At 40.2% G+C, this 19,615-nt stretch overlaps 1 protein-coding gene across 1 annotated transcript; it reads right to left on the minus strand.

The window, feature by feature from the left end:
• Positions 1-20: 20 nt before the first annotated feature.
• Positions 21-19,410, minus strand: nup188 (nucleoporin 188). The gene is made up of 43 exons (XM_039614918.1): positions 19,298-19,410; positions 17,648-17,702; positions 17,426-17,499; positions 17,265-17,349; positions 17,103-17,183; positions 16,900-16,944; positions 16,723-16,815; positions 16,482-16,601; positions 16,157-16,368; positions 15,807-15,921; positions 15,424-15,624; positions 14,787-14,867; positions 14,605-14,697; positions 14,392-14,511; positions 14,177-14,303; positions 13,918-14,076; positions 12,771-12,897; positions 12,578-12,665; positions 12,371-12,447; positions 12,166-12,280; positions 11,960-12,080; positions 11,813-11,879; positions 11,047-11,172; positions 10,678-10,918; positions 10,383-10,589; positions 10,130-10,299; positions 9,932-10,001; positions 9,773-9,840; positions 9,453-9,648; positions 8,862-8,939; positions 8,679-8,764; positions 8,442-8,587; positions 8,176-8,354; positions 7,845-8,045; positions 7,645-7,737; positions 7,385-7,537; positions 6,685-6,822; positions 6,509-6,583; positions 2,271-2,486; positions 2,049-2,180; positions 1,868-1,941; positions 1,109-1,238; positions 21-811 (listed from the first exon to the last, which is right to left on the minus strand). Exons 1-43 carry the CDS (start codon positions 19,321-19,323, stop codon positions 632-634), a joined length of 5,241 nt encoding a protein of 1,746 aa, XP_039470852.1. The 5' UTR covers positions 19,324-19,410; the 3' UTR covers positions 21-631.
• Positions 19,411-19,615: the final 205 nt, after the last annotated feature.

Below are 19,615 nucleotides of genomic sequence, written 5' to 3' on the forward strand. Positions count from 1 at the left end.
AAAAGAAATTCTAATCAGAATTTGTGGTACAAAAGTTCCTTTATTAGCATACATGTTTGTTTTTTTTAAAGTAGAAATCACAAGGACCACATCAAAACCCGTACACTGAGAAGCACAAAAAAAAATGTCAAAGATCACGACTTCAAAGACATGAGAATGAGAAAAGTGTTGAACCGCTTTACAGGATAGGTTCTTCTATTACACTTAGACTAAAAAAAATCAAGTGATAAAAGGTCGAATTTTTTTAAGTAGCACTTGAAATGTGTCTGGTCCTTCCAGGTTGTCAAAGTGACCTATAAAACTAGGTCACTAAGTGGGACCACAGTCGCTGATGTTTTATTGTTTATTCATAGCACCACGATCCCCAGAGACTCATTCTTCATAATGATGAAGACATCCGGCAGTTTCTTGTGTTGACTTTTTAAACGTTTTCGTTGTGGTCATGTGATAGATTTGGCAAAATTCTGTATTTCACATTACCAAAAGTAGTTTGGCTCCGAGTTTTAGACAACGTCCTCTGTGCAGCTAGAACAAGTACGAACTAATGGCTGCTGCAGAACGACTATTTGTTCAGGGGGAAGAAAAAAAAAAAAAAAAACTGCCTGTGTTATGGATTTCTGGATATCCACACCTATCTCTGCACAAGTCTGACGAAGGCCTGAACAAGCTGGATGAGCGGCTCCTGACCCTCATGGCTCGCCTTGGAGCCCGGCGTAGGTGGTTTAGACTGGGTGGAGGGGAGGATGGCACTGGCAGGAGATGATGGCGAGCCCCTCCGGAAATGGCGGGAGAGGCTTGAGAGAAGAGTGCTCTGAAAGAGGAACACAGTCAAATGCATCATGCTAAGACATGGAGTAAGCATCCTTTATAATACAAGGCTGCTATTTTATGTCTGACAGATGAGATGAGGCATCCTGTTTTAATACTCTACAAAGTGCAGTTTAATGCCAGCTTCCTGATTACACTAGCAATAACTTGATAGAATTCATACATTTTCTTGAACCCAGATACACAGGAAAAGAAACTTGTTGTTGGTTCTTGTGTTTGATAGCAAAAAAAAAAAAACATGTTTGAACAGCTTTGGGTTAGAAGAGATGTGCCGTCTCACCAGTTCTGAGCTGAGCTCTTGCTTGAGCCTCTGTTTGTCTCGAGGGAGGATGGAAGGATCTTTGAGGCACCGAACAGCCTGAGAGATCAACACGTAGAAACAGTTCTCCATGGTGAACATCAGGAGTGACCTGGAGGGGAGACACCAGTTAATCATTTCAATATTTGTATTTGACGGTAAAACAAGCAGTATCTTGGACAAGACGCAATTGGCTTATCGTAGCAACCTGTAAGGAGAAACAGTTGCTGGCCATCTTATGCAACATGAGAGATAAATAATGTGTCTGGAGAGGTGTCAAACATAAGGCCTGGAGGCCAAACACTTGGCCCACTGAGCAGCTTTGGAAAATGTCAAGAAGAAATAACCCATATACACATATTTCAGTTTAACCTCAAAGCGTTGTGCTGACAGATGTCTTTTATTTACTTCATCAGATTTTTTTCTTTTTTTTTTTTTTTTTTTATTAAATCATGTAGAAAGACTGAGATGTGCTGTTAAAATTACATTTCATTTTCCAATATAAAGATCAAAAATTAAATGTGCATCTAAACATCTTTACACTGACAGAGGAGGAAGTTTCATTGGTCTGGCCTGGTTAAGATGCTAAACTAACAAGCGGCTGCACATTACTTCTTAGTTGCCACATACCAGAGTGTTTCATTTTCTCATTAACTCAAAGCAAAACCCACAGTTTCATTTTCCTACAGTCTGTTTCCTTAAAAGTGTTTAATATCTAGTGTTACACGCCACATCTCTCACTTCAGTGCTTGGATCTCCTCTGATGAAGCTAGTGATGCTATGCTCAGGGAAACCGGCTCCTTCTTCTTCTCCATCTATTAACAAACAGCAGGAAAAGTGAATGCAATAAGCTGTAATGACTTGATTATTACAGCTTATTGCTGTAATAATAAAGAATATAATAAAGAATATAAACACCTACCTCGCTCAACATGCTCAGGCTGACATTGATGGTGGCCAGCAGGGTCCCAAATGAAGGAGCCACGTCGGGGTCAAAAGCCGGAGTTGTGAAGCTAAGCACGAAGAGCGTGCTGTACTCGGCCAGGTCCATAGACTGATACAAACACAGAGACAGTCAGCATCTCATAAACTCCTGTTTTTAAAGATCAGCAGAAATGTCACCATGCAGCAGGAACAAACAGACCTGGTCCAGGAGTATCTGGCAGCAGTCTGGGGTGAAGTGCTGCAGAGTTGCCAGGGTTTTGCTGAGGATCTTTAGAAGACTGCACTGCACAGCTAGCAGTGCCTTCTGCTCCGCCTCCTCCCTTTCCCCTCCACCTGCTGCTTCTTTAGTCGATGTTTGAGTGGGCCGCTGTGTCCTGGGTAAGGGACCAGGGGGCAAAGCCTCACCGTTTTTAGCCTAAAAAGAACAACAGAAAACAATCTGCCATTTATCTGAATGTATAACCCTCATAATGTCCTCCCGATTTCCATACAGCTGTTGTCCTCAGGGGTCAAAAATGTCCCCACTTCATTTGAGTGTTTTTTAAAGAATAAAGTATAAATTGTCAATCAATTCAGTGTTACATCTTAGTTTTACTTAAGACCAACACATTAACACAAAATTTACCCAACATTACACATTTTAGGGCCACCAGACCTTGTTTACAAAAAATACACCCTGTTTTTTAAGCGGAAATAAAACAAGAAAATAAAATATTTAATTGTTTAGATAATTTTGACTATCTGACTAACTACAGAGTGCTGTATGTTGAACTTTAGTGAAAAATTTGTTTTGAACCATTTAACATTTTTAAATGGCAGCACATAATCACACCTGTTGTCCTCAGGGGTCAAAAATGTCCCCACTTCATTTGACTGTTTTTAAAATATAAATTATAAATTGTCAATCAATTCAGTGTTACACCTTAGTTTTACTTAAGACCAACACATTAACACAAAATTTACCCAACATTTTACATTTTAGGGCCACCAGACCTTGTTTACATAAAGTACACTGTGTTTTTGAGCAAAAATAAAATGAGACAATGTAATATTTAATTTTTAGATAATTTTGACTATCTGACTAACTACAGAGTGCTGTATGTTGAACTTTAGTGAAAGTTTTTTTTTGAAGTGTTTATAATTTTTAAATGGCAGCACATAATCACACCTGTTGTCCTCAGGGGTCAAAAATGTCCCCACTTCATTTGAGTGTTTTTAAAGTATAAATTATAAATTGTCAATCAATTCAGTGTTACACCTTAGTTTTACTTAAGACCAACACATTAACACAAAATTTACCCAACATTACACATTTAAGGGCCACCAGACCTTGTTTACATAAAGTACACTGTGTTTTTGAGCGAAAATAAAATCAGACAATGAAATATTTAATTGTTTAGATAATTTTGACTATCTGACTAACTAAAGAATGCTGTATGTTGAACTTTAGTGAAAAAATTTTTTGAACCATTTACATTTTTTTAATGGCAGCACATAATCACACCTGTGGTCCTCAGGGGTCAAAAATGTCCCCACTTCATTTGACTGTTTTTAAAATATAAAGTATACTTTGTCAATCAATTCAATGTTACATCTTAGTTTTACTTAAGACCAACACATTAACACAAAATTTACCCAACATTTTACATTTTAGGGCCACCAGACCTTGTTTACATAAAATACACTGTGTTTTCGAGTGGAAACAAAACAAGAAAATAAAATATTTAAAGTTCAGATAATTTTGACTATCTGACTAATTACAGAGTGCTCTATGTTGAACTTTAGTGAAAAAGTTTTTTTGAACCATTTATAATTTTTAAATGGCAGCACATAATCACACCTGTGGTCCTCAGGGGTCAAAAATGTCCCCATCTGGTTTGATTGATACTTAATTACTATGAAGTGATTTTTCCCCCACTTTTAATTAAAACTTAATTCAAACATTCTGACACATTTTTTTATTCCATTTCAAATTTAAGTCTGTTAAAACCTCATAAAATGAATTTTTTCTTTGTTTTCGGGTAAAAATAAATCAAATCATCAGTTATTGTGATTATCGTTTCACAACCAGAGTCAGTTGCTTTAGCAGATGATCACAGACGGGTATATGTCAAAGTTAATTTAGAAAGCTGTTTTAAACTACTTCAAGTTTTTACTGGCAGCAAATAATCACATCTGTTGTCCTCTGCGCTCAAAAATGACCCTGTTTGCTTTGACTGTTTATAAAGCCATAAGTATAAAATATCATCCATCTCTGTGTTTCAAGGTTTTATTCAACTTTATTCCAACTCATTACCTGACATTTTTCTATATTTTGGCATGGTAGGACACCAGGGCATGGGTCTGAGTGAAGGCAAACTTTCATGTCCATATTTGACACAAGTGCAGGAGGAAGCTCAGGTTTATTCCTCTGCACTGGTCCCATCATGGACAGCTTTCTTTTCTGCAGTTGCAGGCAAGGGTCATATACAGTAAACAAGTTGTTACAGATGATTGTTTTCTTTTGAAACCTGCAATGTTAGGGACAACTCGCGTGTCCTGACTGCAGGCCAGACGCTTGCCATCGCACACTAGCATGTTCCATGTACAGCTGGACCTGGCATCACATACTGCCATGTTTTTTTATCTCATAGGTTTACTTGGGATGTTCTGTTGGAATGGACAGAGTCCTCTGAACGGGACTTTGTGCTCATACAGTCACATCAGTATCAGGATCTTACATCACAGCAGGAGAAACACCCACTTGTTCCATACACCTCAAATGGGAGCGCGTTTGTGTCATGAACGACAGGGCTCGCAAAATCGCTAGCCCAACGTCGCGGAGCTAGTGATATCTCCAGTCGGGCGATCATATAGCCCCGACGGGCGGGCCCTGCACGATGATCATCTATTGTGTCTTTATCAAGAAATTATATCCTTTTGCACTTCTATGATTAGTCTTGTGTCACCTTTAAAACTGCTCTACCAGACTCAGGATGTCATAAACTGTCCGTAGCGACTCCACCGGATGTAGAATCAACATACCCACATAAGACTACAGCTGCATTCGATCCATTTTTTCCCTCTTGTTGTCCCTCCTTGTTCGTCATTGAGTTAGCTGTAGAGCAGCTCATCTGCTAATTGGATGGTTGTTGGTTCAGTCTCTGTGTGCTCTAGTCTGGAGTTCTTACCAAGGTGTCCTTGGGCAAGTTACTGAACCCCAACTTGGTCTCTGATGCATCCATTGGCATGTGAACGTTAAAAGCAGAATACAAGCAGAACACTGTGTATAATGCATTCAGTGCTCGAGTAGAAAAGCCAATGAAGGAGTATGGGACCTGGCATATGTGCTTGGACTGTGATAGATTATCTTTCTCTGTGGCACATGAGAGAGTCAGGCATCGTCTGTCATTGGGATGTTAGAAGACCAGATCAATGTTTCCTCACATTACTGCAAATATTCCTCCGTCTCAGCTGACTCCTCTTTCCTGCTTGATTCTTTGTCTTCATCATAATTGAAATGGATGATGTGCAGTCCTCTGACACATCTTCTATTCCAGTTTCACATTCTGAAAACTCAAGAAACTTCAAGAAGCCCAGTCACTTTCTTTCCAAGTTCCTCAGACTACAATGCCCTGGATGCCCAAGAACCTACTTGAACATAGTTCAGATTCTTCATCACTTTTCTTCACTTCATAGCCTTCTTCCACTTCTGCAGGTGGGTGATGTGCTTTTTCAGAGAAAGGGTAGCATGTGCTCTAAATATTGACAATATTTTCTATATCTTCTAACCCTGGATCTTCCTGAACATTGATTCTTCCTCCTCATTATACTAGAGGACAATATGTGCTTTGTCCTACTGGTCATTGCTTTGCACAACATGGTAAAAAAAGTATGCTCATCAAAGTATGCAAATCTCTAGTGCAATGGAGGCTTGTGAGCATACTTTCTGTGTATGTATTATTGTAGGGTCGACCTTACAATACGAAGCACTTTGATGCGACTGTTGTTTTGATTTGGCGCAGTATAAATAACATTTTATTGAATATAGAGCACCTGCCTCCTCATTGTGCTGCCTGTTGTTGTTGTTGTTGTGGTTGTTATGACCAGTGCTTGACCCCAAACATCAGTGATCCAAGATCAAAGATGTTTGATAGCAGTATGTTGTGAAAATACGACCTTTTGCAACACTTTGTACTTTGGGGTCATTTTTGTCCACGAGGACAACAGGTGTTATAAAATCGAATAAAACCCCATAAATAAATCAAATTACTTAAAACTTATTCCAATCATGCATAGTATAGTAATGAATAACTTCTGTTATTTTCAGACCATTTGATGAATAAAAAACATATTTTTGATAGCAAAAGATTTCTGTAGAGGACAAAAATGACCCGTGGACAACACAAGGGATAAACAACAATCTACAAATTTTTATTAAAGAAGAAAGTTTCTGACCTGGAGGTAGTGATGAAGCATCTTTTTGCTGTGGAGCAGATGGGTGCAGGTCTGGCACAGATAACAAAGGTTTACCTGCAGAGAAAGATGGAAACAGAAACACTATATTAACAAAAGCTGAACAACAATTGGAGCTGTGCTCTCCTCATTGATGTGGTGATTTCCTTTTGACTTGCCTGAACATCTCTGAGCAGTTTGGGGAGGTGAAACTGCCACTCCTTACAGAAGCTCGAGAGCTGCAGCAGAAAACCAACTGTGTGATCGGCCTCATCCAGGCAGGCCAGGCTCTGCACGGTCCTCACTGCATTCAGACACTGAGCGGGAGAGAAAGTGACGACTTTATTTAAAAGTTGCCAACAAAAAGACTGCACGCAGTAGCTAGATACAACATAACAGGAATACAGTTCTGTTCCAAGGGTCAGGAAGCTCAGTGTGCTCAACACAGGTCCACAGTTGTGCATAAGCTGCACAAATAACTGTTTATTTTTGGAACTGAAGGAGCACTTGGGCCTGAAGACTCACCAGGCACTGCACTGGGTGGTCAGGTGCTGTGCTCATAAAAGACTGTCCATAAAAGGACAGCAACAACACTCAGGTAGGCTGTAGTGTTTAAAGGATGCTTGGCTAGTACTAAGGAGCCCAGCGATACTTTTGTCTCACATCTTTAGAATTCCTGATTTAAAACTAAATACTTTACTGCAAGACAGACAAAACAGGCAGGCTGAACATGACATCTTTGGATTTAAGAAATTCGATGGGTGTCTTTCTAGTTTTACACCCACAGACACATTTAAGAGGCAGCCCTAAAAGAAGACAAGCATGCTGACATGTTTTTGTCTTTTCCCTTGTTAACACACTAAGTTACTGCAGTCACACCTGTAGTATACGTTCCTGATGCACTCCGACAAAATCCAGGGCCTCGTTGATGAAGTTGTAGCGCAGCGTCTTAAGCAGACTCTCCATCAGAGACATGCAGAGGCGGTACACCCCGGGCCAGCAGGCCAAGTCCTGGGACTTCCGGGAGAAGCTCTGCTCAGAGGCATGTACACACTATGTTAACTTGACCTGAATGCACCATGTCCTCCATCATCAATCAATGCTTTTATGTGCAAGGTGGGAAAAAAAAATTATTTCACCTGTGATGTGCCATTTGGTGAGACCTCATACACACTCAAAAGAGGCAGGCAGATGGTCTGAGTGACTCCCGCTCCTGCCACAGCTGCTGCCCCCTGATGGAAAACGGACAACATCCTCAACATCTGCTCAAATCCTTCTGATTTAAAAGCATAAAACTGGGTTTAAAGTACTAAAGCGTAAAAGGTGTGTTTGTGTTTACCTGAGGAGTACGGGCCAGTGTGAGCAGCAGGTGAAGTGCAGCCTCAGTAAAGTACAGGTTGCGTTTCTTGCGAAGGCTCAGTTCAACAGCACTGAGCACTGAGGGGAGGAGGGGGACCTTCCTCATCACTGAGACCCAGTGCTCACCATCCTCATCAGTGCGGCACAGCTCCTTCGCCAAGTGGAGAGCCAAAACACACACCTGATTTAAAGGGAGGGGGGGGGGGGAAAGTATGTTTATACAGTACATGTTGGGACAATTGATCTAAAATAGATCAGAAAACTAAATAAACTTGAACCTTCATCAACAACAACAACCTCGCCACACTTACCCCGTCTCTCTGGTCCTTCTGTGGGCCCCGAGGAGAGTCCGTCTCCATGCTGTCCTCGTCCTCCGCCGTGTCTCCCAACTGGCTCGTGTGTCGCATGTTGTCAATAAGCGCCAGGGCCTCATCTTTCACCGTCTCACATACAGACAGCAATAACTGGGGCAGCTGGGAAATATCTCCACCTAGATGGCAAAAAACACACACCAAGTCACTACAGCTCCGACACTTTCTTCCAACACAGACAAACATCAGACATGTGTGCTTCTTACCGTCCAGTCCCTGAATCTGCAGCACAGAAATGAGTGCGGAGAAGATTTTGGCTTTGGTCCTCTCCATCAGCTGCTGGTCAGCCTGCAGGACACTCTCCAGGATAAGGGAGAGGGGAGACAGGATGTCTGGAGCTGAAGCTACCACACTGGAGATAAAAATTTAGAGCAGATAAAGGATTTAGAAGACAGCTAGCGCGCAGTGCTGGGCCTTCACTTGTCAAAGGCATGAGTACACACCTTCTCCACTGTTTAAGGAGGATGAGAAGTAGAGTGGCCATCATGGATCCAAGTCGAAGACAAGGCGCAGACGTGGGTGTTGTCAACTGAAAGAGAGACCAAGAGTTTGAAAGTAAAACAGTGAAAAGAGAAGAAATAAAAAGCCACAGATTAGAGAAAATATTTCATACTACGGTAACTTACAGCAGCTTTAGTCCCATCTAGGACATCCATGAAAAGGGTCAGCTTAGTTGAGTCCTCAGTTAAGTGCATCACATCAGACTGAAAAAATAAAATACAATCAAACATCGTTTTCATCTGAGCTTGTTCTAGAAAATACAGACTGGATTATCAAGAGGCAGTTAAAGTCTCAAATTCTGGGAAATGCACAAATTCTTTTTTTCTACAAGAGGCGCATGAGAAGATCAGTACTGCTCAACTCTCATTAAATATGACTAAAAAGCAAAAAAGCGCAGCTAAAAGCCTGTTAGCTTAACTTGGAGTAAGGACTGTATGCAGAGGAGAAATAGTAATAATAATACATTTTTTTTAATCCTTACACATCATCAAATTTTCACTTCATGATTAACACTGTCAAAAATCTATGGTGATAATATTATCATAGTATAATAGCTACAGAAAAATTGTACACATAATATCATTATTTACAGGAATTAAAGTTAAAATGCAAGTAAATTAAGGTATATAGATATTATTACTTACAGTACATCATGACATCAACGTTTCACTTTTAAACTTAACTTTAGGGCCATGATTGTGTGTACTTGAACGTACGTGGTTAGTGGAAAGAATCAGCAACATCCGCCAGGCGGAGATCAACATCTGGGCCTCTGTGAAGTAGCAGATGCCTTCTTCCTCCATCTCTGCCACATGGCACACCAGTGACTTGACATACTGTGACCAGTACTCATACCGTCGTGCGTTGGAGAACTTCTGAAGCCCGTCCTTCAAGGACTGTTCCAAAGAGCCGCTACAATAACACAAATATTCATCAACATTAAATACGTATAATCTAAGACATCATTGTAAATAAAGGAATGTGTATACAAATACAAAGAAATGTCATTCTTATTTAATATGGACTCTGAAATCACCTGACAACATAGTAGATCTCCAGGCCGATGATTTTCATGACAAAAGCGCAGGTCTCCAGAACGCAAGGCTGGGGACAAGTTACAATTCCATCATTTCACACGTTTACTGACTTTTAAGTACTCATGGAAACAGTGTAACAAAGCAGCACAGCAAGATACCTCTGTGGTGTCTGAAGGTGGGGTGAGGGTTCCAAAAAGAGGCGTTGTCAAATTCTCCCAAAACCTCTCTCTTTGGTTAAAAAAAAAAAAAAAAAAAAAAAAAAAAGGAAACAAAACACCATACAGCATGTTAATCATGTGGTTTTTCACCTTCACATGTTTTTCCAACTCAAAGTGAGACTGAGAACATTTACTTACTTTGTACGTAAGACAGAGATGGCACTATCCCTGCGATCCTGCCAGAGGGCCAGGAGGAAGGCCAGGGCTGCTCGGTGGAGCAGCGGGGGGCACCAGTACTTGCCCTGCTGTTTGGAGTCGATCAGGTCCAACACGACATGAAGACAGCTCCACTCGCCCAGCAGGAACTCCTACAAGTTTAAAACAAGGATGTCTTTAATGAAGCTGCAGCAGTGGGAAAAGTAAAACCAAAGTTACTTCCTGCACTTTATACCTTTGATCCTTCGTTTCCATCTTTGACTTCCAGGTTAAGAAAAAGCTCTATGAGGCCAGGCTGGGTTTCCACAGCGACGGTGAGAAACTCAAGGATCATGACTTTGATCCTCATGTCTTCTGTTTTGCTCTGCAGCCGAGTGAGGAATGCATCGCGGATGGCTGCTGCGTCGCTCCCGAGACAAGCGTAGACCGACATGGGAGCCACCTAGCAACATGAGGTCAACACCAGTGTTTAGATATGTAACAAAAACACCAACCACATATTCACATATTGTTTATAATCGAAGTCTTACTGTGGCGAGCCTTTTGAGCAGCTGGATTGCAAGACGAGGGAGTGCTGGATCGTGTTTGTGGTAGATATATTTAGCTAGGACGACTATTAGATTATTGCCATGGCCACCGTGCTGTGTCAGCGCCTGCTCCAGTGGGGACACGGTGTCCGAAGGCGGTTTCAAACGGATTACGTTGTTTGTGACAGAAAAGGCCAGTTTGACGGTCTGGATGAGAATCTGACCAGGACCCTCAGAGCCACAGCTGGACAGCACCAAGAAAAAAAATATAATACAACTAATGTCAGTTAAAAAAAAAAATAATAATAATAATAATGGAGAGCTAAGTGCTTACTATGAGGAAAGGTAGACTGAACACATCCAACTGCTCACCTGCTGGGTTGTGCAGCCAGGACCACATCTATGGTGTCAACTCCAACTCCCATTATATTGACAACTGCCTGTCCAGCTTCTGTATTTGCAAGGCTGTAGATACACAGTGACTGCAGGCTGGGAGCGCTGCATTAAGAAGGAAAGGAGTAAATAAACAACTACATGAGTAAAAAGGCAACTGTTAGTTAGTTGCAACCATTATTAATTAATCGACAATTAGTTTCATGATAGTTTGGGCAGGCACATAGCAGGTACAGTTACAGCCTGTAAACTGTAACTTTAATCCACACAGAAGTGCCAAAAGAGATCCACTTAACACTTGCTCCAAAAGCAAATCAATCCTCAGACTTCCATCATAAAGTATTCAGATTTAGAGCAAACATAGACATTTTTCTAGAGATGCATATGTTTGTGTTTAAAAAAAGAAAAAGAAAAAGAAAAAAAAGAAGAAATTCTAGTATATCAGCACAAATTAACAGCTGTTTATCTCCCTAAACAAGCTGGTTAGTGACTCCTATCATTTCATCCAAATATGGTCCACTTCTTGCTTGTAAATAGCAAGAAGGAAACAAAATATGTTTATTTTAACAAACTGCAAAGATTAATGCACATTTCACACCATTCCAGTATTAGAGAATCATCATATAAGCACCCTTGTTATGTTTAAGGTTATTGTTCTTAAAAGCACCTTTGTAGGACCTGAATGTTTAGCATTGTGACATTAGAGAAAATGTGCAGGTGACAGAGTTCAGACACTGGTCCTTACCTGCCCTGGTCCTCTCCCTCTGGGCTCAGATTGAGAATGGCATGGATGAGCTCCAAAATAAGACAACCTGCAGCAGCACAGAGAAGCCAGTTTGTATACAAGTTTAATTTGTCTCCAGACAAGAAGCAAAGGGGAAAGCGCCCTCACCTATCCTCTCTCTGACACCATAGGTGTTGTAACGCCACTTATGGTACGTGGGCAGCATCTCCTTCAACACCAGCAGCACACAGGGGATCAGACCTTTGTTCTGAGTGCTGCCAAGCTGACCCTAAAATAAAAATAAGTACACATGATGCACATTATAGTAGCAGGACAACATTTTGAAAGATTACATAACTTTTAAAAAATGTTACCTTAACCAGAGTTGTAATGAGACGAAGGAAGGCAATAGTCACGGCATATTCTCCCCTGGGCTGCTCAATCTGAACTAGCAGGTTGCCATAGTTACCTGCCTTCATCCCCTCAGCACTGAGGGAAAAAAAATTAAAAAGTTGAGTAAAAAGCTAATATATCCCAGGCATATTAAATAATACATGGCACTCTGTTTGGCCTCTTTACCTTATGCACTGGGCCATGCTTGTCAGAGGGTTGGAGGCAAAGGGGAGGAAGCCAGTGTGGTGCAGACTGGACCACACCTGAAGATTTTAAAAAATAAATAAATTTAAAAAAAAGATGATATGCACTGGGTGAAGAAAGTTCAAAAGCACCGACTTTAAATCCCTCATTTTACTTCATGTTCACACTGGGAGCACTGAGCACACCCACCTTCCCTGGCATCCTTGCAGCCAGCACAGAAAGGCAGTTTACACAGGAAGCAATCACATCCACTGGGGGGTTGATGATGGATGTTAACCTGAGAGAAAAGACAGATTATAATACCAGATTCATATCAAGATTATTTCTGGCAAAGCAAACAGCACAAAAAGTTTAATGTCTGTCACTCAAAAGTTTACTTTACCTCTGCAGCAACATGTAAATGCGTGAGGTGAGAGGCAGCAGGCAGTCAGACACTGTCCAGTCTGTGCTTATGATCTTATGGACTAGATCCAAGATGGGCTTCACGCGGGCACAGTGGGCTAAAACATCTGGTAAAAATATCAGTCAGTGATCAACAATCAGCTGATGAATGTGTGTTTCTTCATTAAATAATTCATTTTCAGTCGTTTGGCTACTCCAGTAACTGGTGACGTCAGCTACTGAATCATTGTGTAACTGAGTGGAAATCTTTACGTGTAACTGTTAGGATCTGTTTTTCTGTGATACTTGAACTTATTTTAAACCTGTTGTGCAGGCTTTACAATCACTGTCATACCACATGATCATATGGCCTTATGGATTTACAAGTCTTATCAAGTTGTTTTGCTTCCCACAAACTCAAGCAGAACTGTATTTAATAGGTTTTAGCTGAGTATATAAGGTATATATTGTGAATGTTACAAGAAATGCGAATAACCATATTTCTTGTCATGTTTATCACACTGCTCTGACTCTTGTGATGATTGCACTTTGTCCCAGATTCAGGCTGAACTAAAGTCAAGTCTGAGACCAAACTGTGTTCTTGAGATTATAATAAGAAATTAGTTTATCTCCTTCAACTGTCCTCTCAACAATGATAAAGCATAAGTATATTTGATATTGTTCTTCTTTCTTGTTAATAAAACCACATGGAAAATAAATAAATAATGAATTAAACACATCCATAGGTCACATTGTTGTTCTTTCGTAATAAATATGGACTCCCTCCCTCCATCCATCCTCTTCTCCTTATCCAATTTATCTGGTCAGAGAGCAGAAGCCTATACTAGTTGTAGAGCCAGAAGCAGGGTAAACTCTGCTTCTAGCTCTACAACAGGTCGTCAATTCATCACAGGGCTAAATACAGACTTTCTCTTAAAAGCATATCCCAAACGGGCAGAATTCTGCTGCCAAAAATGTTTGCTGTATTGCCCAGATCTTTAAGGAAAACGTTGTAACCATAATAAAGAAAACAAATCCTACACATCTGTGTATAAAAACAAAAAAATCCAATGCAAAGAATAACATTAAAGTACAGATTTATCCCTCAGATTTTTCTGCGATTATAAACTAAATGAACCGTTATGTACCTGCAGTCGAAACAACATGGAGCAGCATCTCCACCTCACATGTGAAGAGAGTCCAGGAGCTGTAGGAATACTCCCAGCGTACCACGTAGCCTTGCTCACCTGGACTCATCACCTGGCCCAGCACTCCCTGTGGCATCCACAGGTTAGTCTGGCCTGTGCCTAATGGTTGAGAACAGACATCCCAATTTATTCACACAAGAGAAAGACAGGGAAAACTTTCATCTATACTCAGATTTAACAGTAATAATAACACACTAACCGAGAGGATAGAGGAGTTTGGGAGCTTGCCTCCTCCACAGTGTCTCGTCGTCATTGGAGATGATGTCATTAGGCTTATGTTTGTAAACTTGAGTGTAGAAGGACATTTTATCCAAGAAGTTGTACACCTTTCACAAGGAAGTCAAAGTATATCAATAAATCATTTAGAGAAAGATACGTTGCAGGTGTGTATGTGTGTGCATGTGCACCATTTACCTTTTTAACAGTCGACTTGTTTGAAAGCAGTGCGGTTAAAAGCTGCAGCAGAGGTCCGATCTTATGAGGAAACATCCCCACTGCGCTGTCCAGGATCATTCCCAATCCCATGTTTGGCTTCTGGATTAAACATTTAATAAACAAGATACATCATCAACATTTATAATTCCATTTTATCTTTAATAAAGCTTCTCTTCTGTGTGTTCTTCCCACCAATTCCCAAAAGATTTCAGCCAGACTTGGAGCAGAAAGGACCTCACAGGCAGCATCGATAAGGTGGGAGCTCTGAGTCGCCACGCCATCGGTCTGTAATATACATAATAAGAAAGCAAATTATCACCACATGTTATAAATAGGTTTGTGAGGATCCAGACATGTACAGTCAAGGTGCATACCTGTAAACTTTCTTCTTCAAAAGAGGTGATCACAAATGAGAGGAGACCATAAACGCACATTTTTGCTGTGCTTGCTGTACACTGAAGAAATGAAAAGTGAAAAAAAATGATGGAATTTTAATGCAAAACAATAAGACAGTCACCACTCTTTGAGCAAATGTTGGTTGCTACTTACATTTCTATCTATAATTTGTAAAAGCGCAGCATTACTTTACAGATTTTGAAGGAAATCATTATGAAACCTGAGGTCTGAAGTTTAGCACAGGTCTTGACAAGGAAACTGGTGCATGATGATCAGTATAATACATTAATATTGTAACAGGAAGTTTTCATTCTGGACACTTCATTATAGATTGGTTTAGATCTTGGTGATTTAATTAGATGCTGATGACAAACAGAAGCACCCTGAGCGTACTTAACCACTACTGCTCATGCTGCATGGCCTTTATTTAAAGCTTGGCTTATTATTTGTGAAAGAACAAAAATGTGTATCAGCAGGACATAATTTAAAGCTATTTCAGGTAACACAGTAAGCATTAGGGGTGACAGAGGCAGTTCTCCTTTAAATGAACATACGTTTTTTGCAACTTTGCTTCTTATAAATTTCTAAAGGTTCAATAAATCTGAAATATCTTACATTGTTCCCTGAGACTCCGAGACCTTTGAGCATGGTTGAAAGGTACTTGAAAACACCAAGCTGGAGGGCGGTGTTGCCTATCCTCCTGATCACAGGGCTGGTATCATCTGGTCTAAGCGTGTGTCTTAGCAGGACCCAGGCCAACAATACCGGTGCGTGATGAGGGATGTCACCAAATGTCAGCAGCAGCTGATCCATTTCCTAGAAGAGCCAGCAATTCTTATGAGGATTTAAACACATTCTCCTTATATGCTCTGCGTGAATTAACAGAAGCCTAGCCAATTTTAGCCCAATTTATTTAAGTGTTTCAGTTTGTAAAACAAGTCTGTAAACCAATATTAACATTAAGTCTATGAATGCAGCAGCCAAAAAACAAACTGAACCTTAACCACATCAGGAGCACTAGAGAACTGGTGCTGATCTGTACAATCCTCAAGAGCACACTTGTGCAGGAAGTCTATGTCCATTCCTTCAACCAGGATGAGCGCGCTCAGGTATCTGCCGAGCAGAGAGACAGACAGGACATCATAAACTACAGAAGGAATGAAATATCTGGAGTACATATCCAGTAAAAAAATGCCTATTGAATTGAATATGAATCAACTGATGATTACTCTCTGTATAAGAAGACATGTCACTGTAATATTGAAAATACTGAAATGTCTTCATAATGTCTGTCAATTAAAAATATCTGGGAAAGAAATGAATCACACATAAACTTTGTGCCTCTTACCCGATCCGGTCGACCAGCGCATCCATGCTCTTATCTACCAGGTGTCTGTTAGTCTGCCGCAAACCGAAGCCTTGCTCTTTGAACATCTTGGTGAAGTTCAGAAGGTCAGATGGGTTCATCTCAAAGTAAGCATAATACAGAAAGATGATCTCGAGCAGCAAAGACTGTTCTCTCAGACACTGCAGGAACCATCTTGACACCTGCCTCTCCGTCTGAAAAAAATAATATTTACATTATTTTGCATCCTTAACAAGAAAATATCTCCCACAGCTACCTCACAATAAAAAGAATAATAAGCCAACGCAAACCAAACTTGTGTCATCACCATGAGGTTTCCGTGAGTTTCCCATGTTGGTGCCTCTGCCTTGAAGAGACTCTCAAACTGCAACTGGTATTTGCTCACCAGGTCCTTCTCCAGCTTATTGACACAGTTACTGTATTCAGCCTAAACAACATAACATAACTAAGGTTACATTGCTAAAGCAACAACAATCCCAAGCACAATTAGTTTTTTAAAAGTTGTGTTCCACAATTTAGTGAGTAATGCTAAGACTGGAGCTTCTCACCCTGTAGGGATGTCGCTCATCCTGAAAGTATGTGAGTAGGAGAAGGACACATCTGAGCAAACACATGCGTTCCTCATAGTAATAGTCTGCTATCTGCAAAAACAAACACAAAGGCTGTAATACTTACTGAACTCAACATGTGCTGAGTCAAGAAAAGCAGAAGATCCGTGTACTGACCTTAAGCAGTAGTGCCTGGCTTTGCCGCTCATCCTTGAGTACAACCTGCAACAAAAGATTAATTTAACATCTAAACATCTTTCACAACATCTTTTTACGGTCTTACAATTTTTGTTCCTGTAATGCAACAGCAAATCTCAGTTTCACTGAAAACTACAAGTTCAGACAGATTCCACAATGAAAATATCTGTCAGGACAGATACCTTTAATGAGTCACGGGTTCCTCTGTAGTCCTCCTGTAGGTAGCATTGCAAAAGCTGAACACTCTGCTGTTCATCAAGACTCTGTAACATGAAATCATCATTAAATACACACTACAAAATAAAGACTGGAAATCATTCTTGATTGATATTTTGAAGTCTTACCAATAATTTACTGATCCTTAGACCAAAGTCCTTCAGGGGCTGTGCAACATCTTTGTTCTCTTTTACTTTCTCAGCAGAGGATGAGCTGTAACAGGTGATGCTTGCAGTTACCTTTTTGGTTATTAACAGTAAATTTGATGTGAAAATAACTGTAACTATACCTGGGCGGCTTGTAGTAACTAAGTCCTTGATGGAGTCTATCCCAGTGTCTGTCGAGCTCTGCCTCTATCTGAGCCTGTGACCAATAATGACAGACAGAAAAATCACTGTGATTGTTTTATTACCTTTAAAAATGAAAAAATTACAACTAGCTATTTTTTGGAGCAGTAAAGTGTCCAGCACACTTGTTATGCGCTGGACACTTTTCTGCAACAAGGACATACCGGCTCTCTCAACGCAGACCTCCCCAGCAATATGGTCCATAATTCCCTACAGCTCCTGGGAAACAAATTGGTTTATTTTAGAAAAGCAACGATTGGGATTAATGCATTAAAGTTTTTACAGTTTGCTACATTAGAACTGAGCCTATTAACTAAAGAGGGATGAAGGTGTGGGATTTAATAAGTGTGCACTTCTGTCCACCCTTTTTCAAATATGTAAACTAAATCAGCAAATGTGTAGCAATATTGTACCCTGTTTTATTTTATTTTCGTTCAATTTAAAAAAAATTACTTTGTATGAATTGGTTACATGTTTGAAAGAAACTGAACAAAGCAAAACAAACTTGCCCTGATGCCATCAAACAAAAGGACAGACCTACTTCCCAAAACTATAAACACTTCCCCCATTTTCATACATGACTCACTTTTTGTGGAAAGAAAAAAGAAGGATAGGAAACTCAGTATGTCCATAGGGTCCAGAAAGATTTGCATAGAAGCATTAAAAATAACAATTATCTTTATATTTCCAATCATGTTAGTTTAGAGTGTGTGAAAATGTACAGACTATTTAAAGCAATCTCTGTAATTCCTACACAGTTAATGCAACTTTTTTGGTAAACCTTATGCAAAATTAAAACTCAAAGTGTGCAGTTTGATGACATTTTAGTTATTTATTTTACATCTACTGTGGTTAGGTACAAAAAAACATAAAAATAAGTCCAGAGGATGTCTTTGATACATGATATACTGAATTATGAAGTTAGGGGGAGACACAGAAGTTTTGCCAAAATATGGTATAAATATTTGGATTCTGTCCATGTCAGCATACTTTTTGACCAGACTGGAGATGTTACCGGTACTTTAAAGCGCAATACATGTTTGCACACATAAAAATTTGTTGGGGTCCTCAATACGAGTCTGTTGTCTTGTTATTATGATATTCATGGATATGTTTTAAATACTCCTGTTCAATTCTAAGGAGCTTGGAAAGAAAAGCGTCTGGACAACGCTTTTCTTTCCAAGCTCCTTAGACTACAATGACCTGGATGACTGAGAACCTTCACAGACATACTCCTGTTCAATGATAGCCCTTCATCAGCGTTCCCTAAAACTAAATTAGTTTATTTGTACTTAAAGAGATGGATAGGCTTTTGCGATTTGTTGTCAAGTCAAACTCTGTTTAGTTTCTTTTGGAAGTCAAGTTTAAAGATTTTAAACCTAACTCAGCTGTTTTCCTGTCCGTATCAAAACAGCAGAGTTAGCTTCTCAATTAACACCAACTAAGCAAGCCCAGCGGTTACTGAATGTAACGGAGAGGCAATTTATCTCGCTGTAAGTACGGTGTCTGTAAATAAACCAGCGCCGTTAATACAATATCTAATGTAAACAGTTTGCAGTGGCGGTATGCTGTTGTTGACATGCGGCTGGCACACCGCGCTACTGAAAAGCCATTCAAATCTTTAGCGGCTAGTACTTGCTAAGCTAAGTGAGCGTGGTGCTAACTGCTCAAACGCAAAGAGTGAAATATACACATCACTGCTGGTCTGATTTAGTAAACAGAAACGCTGTGTAGAAACGATACCCACTGGTAAACGCTCCAAAAATAACTCAAACAACGCACACTTTAGCTAAAGTAAGTTGCTATATGCCTACCTGACGCTCATCTCCGACTCCGCCATCTTCGCGTCTGCTCTGTGATTGGTTGTTGTGCTGGCTCGTCAGCGACGTCGAAAGCGCCTTCGTTACCGTCGGAGGCAACGGCTGGGAGCCTTGTTCTTCTTCGTGAAGCAGCTGGTGTCCGGAGTTCAACTTTAGCGCCATCCTCTGGAGTAAAATAAACACATCCCTATCGTCTCCATACCTTTTCGAAAATATTTATACCATATTTTGGCAAAACTTCTGTGTCTCCCCCTAACTTCATAATTCAGTATATCATGTATCAAAGACATCCTCTGGACTTACGGGTAATTA

Source organism: Oreochromis aureus, linkage group 7, assembly GCF_013358895.1.
Source record: "Oreochromis aureus strain Israel breed Guangdong linkage group 7, ZZ_aureus, whole genome shotgun sequence".
In the NCBI taxonomy this organism is placed as follows: domain Eukaryota; kingdom Metazoa; phylum Chordata; class Actinopteri; order Cichliformes; family Cichlidae; genus Oreochromis; species Oreochromis aureus.